Source organism: Mastigoproctus giganteus, chromosome 4, assembly GCF_048544385.1.
Source record: "Mastigoproctus giganteus isolate SK-2022 chromosome 4, ASM4854438v1, whole genome shotgun sequence".
Taxonomy (NCBI): domain Eukaryota; kingdom Metazoa; phylum Arthropoda; class Arachnida; order Uropygi; family Thelyphonidae; genus Mastigoproctus; species Mastigoproctus giganteus.
The window spans coordinates 167,565,673-167,578,037 of NC_143578.1; the positions used below are offsets into that span (position 1 = coordinate 167,565,673).

Here is a 12,365-nt window from a genome sequence, read left to right on the forward strand (position 1 = left end):
ACTGAGTAATCAAAAAGTAACCAACGCCAAACGCATAATGACCAAAAAAGATGGAAATCTCGTCCCAACTAGGTCAATCATTTTAACCTTCAGTACCCCAGATTTGCCATCCTCAGTAAAAGCTGGCTATTTAAACTGCCGAATTCGGGCTTATATTCCTAACCCGATTCGTTGTTTTAAATGCCAAAAATATGGACATTCCCAACAAGCATGCAGAGGAGAAGCTATTTGTCCTATTTGTGGTTCCAAGGAACATACACAAGCAGACTGTTCAGCATCAAGTCCCATTTGCCCTAACTGCAAAGAAAGTCACCCAGCATTTTCAAAATCCTGTGAAATGTGGAAAACAGGGAAGAAAATTCAAAAATATAAAATTGAACACAAAGTCACATACCCTGAGGCACGCAGACAGGTTATGTTGACCATGCCCAGTCGTTCATATGCGTCTCACACTCGAAGCTTTATTTCAACAGCAGTACAAACAGATGTATCAACACCCCCCAGCACATCTATGGCTAATTGGGTTAAAAATACACTATCTAATTCAGGAAAAGACACACATCAAACTAAAACCAGTGAATCGACCAACACTCCAATCAGCATCCCAACTGATACTCGGACAGTCTCGCATGATAAAGAAAAATTAAAAACTACCAAAGACAACAAGAAACCTGAATCATCCACCAATAGTATGGAAGTAGATGTACACTCAGATCTTGAGGAACCCATACTAGAACTTCATGCAAATGACACTATGGATACTGGGCGCCCCAGCTTCCCAAAAAAAGACCGGAAAAAGTGCTCAAACAAAAAACAGTCTGATGAATCATCCTCAACTAAACCTAAATGAACCACAGTATCTTACAATGGAATTGCAGAGGTTTTCGTTGCAACACTGACGATATTCAATACTTAATTAACCGATATTCTCCAGCTGCCTTCTGTCTACAGGAAACTTACCTGACCTCACAAATTTCTCCTTCGATAAAGAACTATTGCCTTTATCGAAGAGATCGAAATACCGCTAATGCTGCCCATGGTGGGGTAGCAATCCTAGTAAACTCGAAGATCCCAACTAGACATATCCCAATCCAAACTGAAATAGAAGCTGTTGCTGTTCGCATAACTCTCCATAGTGCAATAACACTTATCTCAATCTACCTACCACCAAACCGTTCTTACTCTTTAAGAGATCTTGAAGACCTGTTTATACAGATACCTCCACCTCTCTGTATATTAGGGGACTTTAACGGGCACCACCCATTATGGGGTTCTCCCAAATTGGATAGACGTGGCCGACTAATTGAAAGCTTTTTAGAGGCACTAAATTTCAGTATACTCAATACTGGTGCACCGACACACGTACAGCTCCCAGCAGGACACACATCAGCAATGGCCCCGAGTGCCAAGCGATAGTGACAAGCGATTTTTCTCTGCGACTCATAAAGTGATCTTTGAAAGTGATATAGTTCTATTTTTTGTTGTACGATTTTCTCCTGTTTTGTTCACTTAAAGCGGTTCTTCACTTAAAAAGTCTTACGTAAGAACCCAGAAAGGGAATCTACCTTTCTTTCTTAGTATTTATATTAAATACTCACACTCTACTAACCTTAATATCCGCTTGGTCACTGGTGGCACTGCTCCTGCCTCCACGTGGCGGGGCTGGTAGTCTGGGAGAAGAAAGTACTTCTCCCAGGGCTAAAAGGAGTAAACATGGATACTAATGATTTCCCACGATTAGAGCCAAAGAGCTCGCAACAAGACAACCACGAAACTGATCATGACTTTTCATTGTCGAAAAGACTAAAAAAGGATGCAAACAAGCAGGAAGCTCCAGCTTTCCTGATCATCCATTCTCTGTCTTCACAATCTGTCAGCAAGCTTTCGCCTTTCATCATACAACGATGCCTTGTAAATGCAGCAGCATCTCCAAAAATGGTGAAACGCCTTCAATCTGGCGACTTGCTAATAGAGACCTCTCTTCCAAGACACTCTGACCTCCTGTTAAAACTTACATCTTTAAGTGGAATTCCAATCCAAGTCACTCCACACAACACCCTGAATTCTTCCAAGGGAGTGATCAGTGAATGGGACCTATTGAACGTTTCCGAGGAAGAAATAATTCAGGAACTAAAAGATCAAAATGTAACTCAGGCCAAGAGAATCATGATACGAAAAGACGGCATCTTAGTCCCAACCCGTAGCATAATTTTAACCTTTAGTTCGCCGAATCTACCATCCTCGGTTAAAGCAGGCTATTTAAACTGTCGTGTTCGGCCCTATATCCCGAACCCTCTGAGATGCTACAAATGTCAGAAATTTGGCCACTCCCAGACAGCATGCCGTGGAGATGCAACATGTCCAAACTGCGGATGCACAACTCACACTCAATCTGAATGCAAGGCACAAACTCCGCAGTGTCCTAATTGCAAGGGCAATCATCCAGCCTACTCCAAAGATTGTGATCTTTGGAAGTTAGGAAAAAAAATACAGAAATACAAGACAGAAAATAAAGTATCTTTTCAAGAAGCTAGAAGACAAGTAAAATCAAGTATTCCAAAAACTACTTATGCTTCGGCTGCCCATAGTTACAAATCAGTAGCATGTCAAACAGAAGTGTCAGTCTCTCCAGATAAATCGATCGCCGACTGGGCTCGATCCGTACTCTCAACTCAGCCTACATCTGAATCACAGTTAGTGGACCAAAGTAATAATACGCCACTCACAATTCCAACTCAAAACCTAACCCACAATACAGTGGCAGAAAAAGTACATAAATCAGATAGTGTGGAGGTGAAACAACCAACAAGCATGGATACAGATGATATGCCCAACCAAGAAGATTTTCTTGAATTATATGCAGATGGAGACATGGAGGATAAAAATGATTCAGGACGCCCTTCTTTTCCTAGAAAAGAAAAATCTAAATCTGACCGTCACAAACAACCTACGCATAAAAAGCAGACAGATTCAGCTTCCTCTTACAAAACCAAATAATGGAACATATTATACAATGGAACTGTAGAGGTCTTCGCAGTAACCTAGATGATATATACGAATTAATTCATCACTATAAACCTCTTGCAATGTGCTTACAAGAAACTAATTTGACATCACTGGTCTCAGTCTCAATCAAAAATTACACTGTATTCAGGCAAGACAGGACTGTGTCTAATAACGCTCATGGCGGAGTAGCGATACTCGTGGATTCCTCCATCCCCGCCAGACGTATTCCCTTACGAACATCCTTAGAAGCTGTTGCCACGCGTGTTGTTAGTGGTATTACTTTGACATTGGCTTCCATTTATCTTCCGCCCAATCATCAATATACTATTCAGGAACTTGAAGATCTTGTTATGCAGTTACCATCACCGTTTTGTTTACTAGGAGACTTTAATGCACATCACCCATTATGGGGTTCCCCCACCTCAGACAGACGGGGTAAGCTGATCGAAACGTTGATTGATGGGCAGAATTTAACATTACTGAATACTGGGTCTCCTACATATGTGCATCTCCCTACTGGCTCAATATCTGCTATAGATCTTTCCATATGTTCCCCAATCCTCTTTCCAAGTATAGATTGGATACCTCTGAATGATCCTTATAGTAGTGACCATTATCCATTAATCTGCAAAATTCAAACATCCTGTTCCTACCCAATAGAAAGTCCAATTAAATGGAAATTTTCAAAGGCTGATTGGGAAAAATACAGATCGCACATCTCATTTGACAACGATATCATTCAGTCCGGTTCCATCAATAGCGTTACTGAGCATATCACAAATCAAATGCTGGCAGCTGCATCCGTCGCAGTTCCTCAATATCAAGCAAGTAATAGACGAAAATTAAATTACTGGTGGAATGAAGATTGCAATAATGCAAAAAAAGAGAAAAACAAAGCATGGAATCTTTTCCGCAAAAATCCTACCACCCCCAATCTTATTAACTATAAACGGCTCAGAGCTAAAGCTCGCTACATCAGACGCAAAGCAAAAAAAGAAACTTGGATTAAATTCGCCTCATCAGTTAATAAAAATACCGATATCAGATTAATCTGGAGAAAAATAAAATGTTTAAACAATAAATTTCCTCCTCTATCCACCCCGCTACTAAACTGGAATGGACAAGAACTCTCTAATCCCACAGATATATCAAATGCACTGGGAATTGTATTTTCTCTGTTGTCTTCTTGTAATGCTTATGATCAATCATTCCAAAAACGTAAAACCGTTGCAGAGAGATCCAAACTGAATTACGCTGACAATTCTGCTTTATCGTATAATCAGCCATTTACCATGTTCGAGCTACAGCAAGCTCTTACCAACTCAAGAAACAGTGCTGCTGGCCCTGATGGGTTATATTATGTAATGCTCCGAAATCTGGATCAAAGATCACTGTTTTCGCTGCTCATATTTTATAATCGAATATTTTCTGAACATACCCTCCCCAGCTCCTGGAGTCATTCTTATGTAATACCGATTGCAAAACCCGGTAAAGATCATTCGGTTCCTCAAAATTACAGACCGATATCCCTCACCAGCTGTCTCAGCAAAACTCTTGAGAAAATGATACATGGCCGTCTCACCTGGTTCCTCGAGTCTCAAAACTTGATAAATAAAGAACAATTTGGATTCCGGAAAAACCGATCCGCCTTGGATCTTATGATCAAAGCTGAGTCAAATATCAGAAATGCTTTCATCAAAAAGGAACATCTCGTCATGGTCTGTCTTGACGTTGAGAAAGCCTTTGACACTACGTGGCGTTTTGGAATCTTAAAGGATCTACATTCTCTTGGCCTGAGAGGTAATTTACCATATTTTATCCAAAATTTTCTTCAACGGAGATCCTTTCAAGTTCGTTATCGGGGAACCCTCTCTAAAATCTTTATCCAAGAAGAAGGAATTCCACAGGGATCTGTTCTCAGCGCTACCTTGTTTGCAATGAGAATAAACCATATAATTGAACTCATTCCGAAAACGGTGGATTCATACCTTTTCGCAGATGATCTCTCGATTTCCTGTCATTCTCAAAACATGCATTACATTGAACGCCAACTTCAAATATCAATGAATCGCATCCTGACATGGATGACACAAAATGGTTATAGACTATCCAGCCAGAAATCTACTGCCATACACTTCTGCTCTAGACGCAATATGCATCCTGAACCTGAGCTGCAATTGAATAACCATCCTCTTCCCATAACTGACTGTACTCGTCTACTGGGATTGTTCTTTGACAATAAGTTAAATTTCCAAAAGCACATTGAACATCTCCGGACTACTTGTCAAAAAAAACTGAACATTCTCAGAGTCTTATCAGCCACAACATGGGGAGCAGATCGCCAAAGCCTGCTACATATATATAGATCCATAATCAGATCTCGACTGGACTACGGTGCCCCTGTCTTCGATTCTGCTAGGGAGAGCGCTTTATCTCGCCTCAATCCTATTCAACATTCAGCTCTCAGAACAGCACTAGGTGCGTTCAGAACATCTCCAGTGCAAAGCTTGTATGTTGAAGCTCATGAACCTCCCCTAAATATCAGGAGAAAGATGCTGCTGCTGAATTATGCAACCAAGATCCAAAGCCAGATGACCCATCCTAATTGGCCAATACTCTACAATCCACAGTTTATGACCTTATACAGAAACAAACCACAGACAGTTCGGCCTGCTGGTATTAGGTTAAAACAGCTAGCAGAAGATTGGGATGTACACTTCAATAAAATTTTACGAGATCCTATAGATTCTGAACCTCCATGGTCTGTCATCACACCATCTTGTGACAATTATTTCTACCAATGGGGTAAACACTCTCTATCAGATATTAATATCCAGCAGCTACACATAGCGCATACTCAACGTTATCCTGACTTCGCTAAAATTTATACAGATGGATCGAAGTCCGAGAGTGGATCAGGCGCAGCAGTAGTACTCCCAGATGCTACCATTTCTCTATCTCTCCCAACAGAGTGCAGTAGCTACACAACTGAATTATATGCCATAAAGCTTGCTATAGAAAGTATTTTCCATATGTCAATTCAAAAGAGCTTAATTTACACAGACTCGCAGAGTTCTTTATCAGCCTTGCAAAACAATTCCCCGTCTACTCACCCTCTATTAAAGCTCATTAGAACAGAGTTGATACGTCTGAGAGAGTGCCAACAAAAAGTTATTTTCTGCTGGATACCTGGTCATACTGGAATACCAGGAAATGAAATTGCGGATGATGCTGCCAAACATCCATCTAGAGCAGCCCCAACAAATTTCTTAATACCGTTTACTGATTATAAAATGAAGATCCGAAGTATATGTAAAGATCGATGGACTCTACAATGGCAAGCACAAATTCATAATAAACTTTTTCAAATTAAACCTGTACCAAAATTATGGGCCTCTAGCCTCATTACTAACAGACAAGAAGAAGTAATCCTAACCAGAGCCAGAATCGGTCATACTCATTTAACTCATTTGTTCCTCCTCTCAGGGAATGACCCTCCTGAGTGTAATCATTGTCATACACCACTTACAGTGAAACACATACTTCTAGAATGTACTCTGTATCATAATGCTCGACTAATGTCATTCAGTTCTCTAGCAAGCTTAAAGGTACCATTGTCACTTAGCCATATCATAGGCGAAAAATCAAACATCGCAGAATTCTTCTCCTTCCTAAAACAAATAGGAATGTATAGCCGTTTCTAATTGCTTCTACATGAAACAAACAGGCAGTATGAACCACTTTTCTAAGTGCAATATGGCCTAAGTAGCCATTGCACTTAAAACCCCATAAACAACAACAACAACAACATCAGCAATAGACCTCACAATTTGTTCACCAGTACTAGTCCCAACCATAGAGTGGAATGTAATAAATGATCCCATGGGCAGTGACCACTTTCCAATAGTATGCAACTTTCTGATAGCAAAGACTCCTTCAATTCAACCGTGCAGAAAGTGGAAATTTGTCCGAGCAGACTGGGCAAAATTTCAATCGTCAATCGACCTTGATCAGGAAAAAATCCGCCTCCAACATATTGATGATGCCACAGAGTACATCACGTCGCATCTTCTAAATGTGGCTAAAGACACAATACGAATATCAAATCCCCCGGGCCGAAAGCATCATAATTACTGGTGGAATGACAAATGCACCACAGCAAAGAGAGCAAAAAATAAAGCTTGGAATTTGTTTCGGCAATGTCCGAGCACAGTCAATCTTATTAACTATAAGAAATTAAGGGCAAAAGCACGCTTCATACAAAGGCAAGCCAAGAAAGAATCCTGGATCCGTTTTGCCTCAAGTTTTCACAGAAATACTGATTCCAAAATAATATGGAAAAAAATTAGACAGCTGTCTGGTAAGTTTCCTACCATACCTTCTCCAATCCTCTCTTGGAATGGGAAAGATCTCTCTAATCCAGTAGATATAGCTAATGCTTTGGGAAATACTTTTGCCGAAATTTCAGCAGCAACAGCCTATCCTACCTCATTCCAAAGAATTAAAAACACTGAAGAAAAGCATGCTATTCATTTTCAAACTGCCCGTCTTCTCCCATATAACAAACCTCTGCAATATTCTGAACTTTTACATGTCATTAAAACTGCCCGCAATGGTGCTGCCGGGCCAGATGGGATTTATTATGTCATGCTACAACATCTTGATGACAAAGCTTTGCGCTGCCTCCTGGTCTTTTACAATCGCATATTTTTAGAAAATGTTTTTCCAGCTTCTTGGCATCACTGTACAGTTTTGGCATTCCTGAAACCTGGAAAAGATCCATCCAACCCGAATAGCTATAGACCCATATCTCTCTCAAGCTGCCTCAGCAAAATTCTTGAGAAAATTATCCACAGAAGACTCGTCTGGATTATTGAGTCGGAACAGCTAATGAGCCATAACCAATATGGCTTCCGTCAAAACAGGTCATGCTTAGATCTTATGGTCAAGGCTGAATTTGCCATCCGTAATGCTTTTGTCAAACATGAACATCTAGTAATGGTTTCAATAGACATAGAGAAGGCTTTTGATACCACTTGGCGGTATGGTATACTTAGTGATCTTTACCTTCTAGGACTACGAGGCAACCTCCCTATATTTATTGAGAACTTCTTACATACTAGATCATTTCAAGTTCGATACCAACATGCCCTTTCCACAACTTTCATCCAGGAAGAAGGTGTTCCACAGGGATCAGTACTGAGTGCCACTCTTTTTGCTCTGAGAATAGATTCTATCACTAAGCAGCTTCCAAATACAGTTGAGACTTACCTTTATGCAGATGACCTTTCCATCTCCTGTCATTCTCAAAACATGAGGTCTGTTGAAAGACAGCTTCAGATATCACTTAATAAAATTCAACAATGGGCAAGCCTCAACGGCTATCGGCTCTCGCAGCAGAAAACAGTTGCCATCCACTTCTGTAGACAACGCAAACTCCATCCAGATCCTGAACTTCAAATTTCTAACATCGTTGTCCCAGTCACCAGCAACATCAGATTTCTTGGATTAATCCTTGACAACAAGTTAAATTTCCTAGACCATATTAAAAATGTACGGACGTCATGTCTAAAAAAGTTAAACATACTCAGAGCTTTATCTGCCCAAACATGGGGTGCAGATCGTACCTCGCTTCTTCGTTTATACAGGGCATTAATCAGATCCCGTCTCGATTATGGTGCTCCTGTCTATGATTCTGCCAGAAAGAGTGTATTACGCTGGCTTGATCCAATTCAGCACAGTGCTTTGAGAATTGCAATTGGTGCATTCAGAACGTCGCCAGCACATAGTCTCTACATTGATGCTCACGAGCCCCCACTAGCTTTACGCAGGAAAACACTGTTACTCAAATATGCTGTAAAGATACAAAGTTGTGCCTCTCATCCCGTTCAGTCATACCTTTTCAACCCACCATTTGAAATCTTATACAGAAACAAACCTAGCATAGTGAAGCCAGCTGGTCTTCGCCTTCTTGAATTGGAGCAAGTTTGGAATATTTCCGTCCATTCCGTACAACAAGTAGCCACATGTACTCAGCCACCATGGACTCCTCCTCCTCTTCCAACCTGTGACACTTACCTCTGTCAATGGAGAAAGAATACTTTGCAAGCATCAAATGTCAAACAAATTCATGCAGTTCACACTCAAAGATATACTGACTTCTCCCCAATCTATACAGATGGCTCTAAATCTAATTCAAATGTTGGAGCACCTGCAGTGTTTCCGAATACAACTGTATCAGTTTCCCTTCCATCAGAATTTAGTATATTTTCTGCTGAATTATATGCAATCAAACTAGCTTTAGAAAATCTCTGTTCAGACAGTTCCTTCAAATCAGTTGTTTACACTGATTCCCTCAGCTCAATCATGTCGTTATGTAATTCCTCAGATGAAGTCCACCCTATTCTTAATGACATCAGAAGCTTATTACTGCAAATTAAAGAACGCAACCAACTGGTCACTTTTTGCTGGATTCCATCCCATTCTGGTATTTTAGGCAATGAACTGGCCGATAAAGCTGCAAAAAATCCAACTACTTTTGATTTAACCAATATCCCTGTTCCAGCATCAGATTATGCACTAACTGTTCATGCTGCTTGCATATCACAATGGACAGCACTCTGGCACTCTCAGACTAATAATAAACTCTTTCAGTTTAAACATGATCCAAAAATCTGGCACTCCAGTAACCGTACATCGAGACAAGAAGAAGTAGTCCTTTCAAGGGCAAGAATAGGACATACCCATCTGACCCACCTTCATTTACTCACAGGAGATGATCCACCACAATGTACACATTGTTCTAATAATTTGACAGTAAAACATATTCTTATTGGCTGCCCCTATTATAAACAAGCCAGAACTTCATCCTTGATCTCACTGGTTAATCTCCATAAACCAATAACTCTTGAAAATCTCATTGGTGATAAGGCAAATATTTCTGAATTTTTTGACTTTCTCAGGCAAACTGGGCTTTTCAATTATTTCTGATTTCAGATTTTCTTTTGATTTAGGGAAAACTCATGTTTTAATATAATAAGTGAATAGGCACATTATAGCCTTAGCAGCTTATGTGCCATTAAGCCTCCAGAACAACAACAACAGCATACGCCAGAGCATGTGATAGATGGAAAAAAGAAAAAGAAATACAGAAATACAAAACAGAGCACAATATTACATACCAAGAAGCAAGAAAAATGGTCCAGCCAACCATAACCAATAGACCAACATACGCACAAGTAACAACTAAATTTAAATCAGTGGAATGTCAAACTGAAATCTCAGTTCCTCCAAATGAATGTTTTTCTCCACAAGTCAAACACTTACTCCAAGCAAAGCAACAAGATAAACAAGAGAAAACAGTAAACACACCCATCTCAATCCCCTCAGATTCTCCAACCTCGCAACAGTGTAAGAGTAATAGCAGACCACAAAATCACGAACCTAACTCAGAATTTATGGAATTTGAGAAAACAGGAAAGATAGATGACGATACGTTGGAAATCCATGCCGAAGAATCAGAAGACGATATGGATACCGGAAAACCGATATTTCCCAAAAGAGACAGAGTAAGGACAGAAAAACAAAAGACAGTCACCCAACGAAAACAGCTCGAGGGGCTGAGCAAATATAAATAATGGATAAAATTATCCAGTGGAACTGTCGTGGATTACGTACTAATTTTGATGACGTACTGTATCTGATCACCCATTACACACCAATCTGTATATGTCTCCAGGAAACGTACCTCAAACAACAAGATACCCTAAATATCAGGAACTACTCAATGTATAGAAGAGACCGAATAACTCAAAGTATAACACATGGAGGAGTTGCTATATTAGTAAATGACAGAATACCAACACAACAGGTGCATTTAAATAGCCCATTAGAAGCGGTAGCAATTCGTACAATAGCAAGGTCCCTATTAACCATATGTTCATTATACATTCCACCAGGAGAAGATGTCTCTTATGAAGACCTAGACGCATTACTACAACAACTACCACCCCCAATTTGTCTGATGGGAGATATGAATGGACATAACCCTTTGTGGGGATGCTCCGACTACAACAGAAGAGGACGCATCATTGAACAACTGCTAGATAATCATAACCTCTTACTTCTTAACAGGGGTAACCACACTTACTTCCATTTTCCAACTCGGACCACCACAGCTATAGATCTTACCATATGTACCCCTACACTTTACACAGCATTTAATTGGGAAGTTTTTGAGGATCCTCTTTGGAGTGATCATTATCCAGTAATTTCCACACTGGTCAGTGAATATCCATATCATACCAGCAGGACTCCTCGTTGGAAAATAGAAAAAGCTAATTGGGAAGAATTCAGGAGGAAAGCAGTTTTCAACACCAATATCATTGAGCAGGAAACAGTAGTTGTTGCACTAGCACATGTCACAGAAACCATACAAAACGCAGGCAAGCTAACAATCCCTAAGACTTCATCACGTTTTCCAAACCGTCCGAAAACATGGTGGAATGATGACTGCACTGAAACAAGAAAACAACAGAATAGGGCATGGAACCGTTTTCGCAGGTATCCCACAACAGAAAATCTGATTCAGTTCAAAAGAATGCGTGCCATAGCGCGATTTACCAGGAAGCAGAGTCGAAAAGCAGCATGGATAAAATTCACATCTACAATAAACAAAAAAACAAATGCACATATAGTCTGGAATACAATAAGAAAAATGACAGGTAAATATAGAAATAGGCCATCACCAATACTGATCTGCAATGAAATTAGTTTGACTGAACCTACCGTTATTGCAAACGCATTAGGCGAGACCTTCGCCAAAGTATCAGCGAAAGATTCATACCATCCGGAATTTCTGATCCAAAAAGAAAAAGCAGAAAAGCATAAGATCAAATTTAAATCAAAAGGTAATGAACCCTACAATCAACCATTTACAATAAACGAACTACACGAAGTTTTGCTCACAGCCAAGCCAAGTGCAGTAGGCCCAGACGATATACACTACGACATCATCAAGCACCTTAAAAAGACTGAATTAGAAAATTTATTGAAACTGTATAACAGAATATTCCAAGAAAATGTATTTCCAAACACATGGTGCCATGCAATAGTACTAGCTTTCCCGAAACCTGACAAAGACCCGACAAATCCATGCAACTATCGACCAATAGCCCTCACCAGCTGTTTAGGACAATTATTAGAAAAAATGATAAACAAGAGACTGATTTGGTATCTAGAGGAAAATAACATCTTCACAAACACGCAATGTGGTTTTAGACATCATAGATCTACTCTGGACCACCTAGTCAGGATAGAAGCCAACATCAGAAATGCATTTATCAGATCACAACATATGG

General features: G+C 40.0%; 1 protein-coding gene across 1 annotated transcript in view; it reads left to right on the forward strand.

The window, feature by feature from the left end:
- Nucleotides 1–10,792: 10,792 nt before the first annotated feature.
- The window catches only part of LOC150087176 (uncharacterized), a 36,850-nt gene continuing 35,277 nt past the window's right edge, over nt 10,793–12,365 (forward strand). Inside the window, exon 1 of the mRNA XM_090372393.1 lies at nt 10,793–11,568. Coding sequence (XP_090228519.1) covers nt 10,793–11,568 — 776 coding nt within the window. The remainder of the gene's footprint in view (nt 11,569–12,365) is intronic.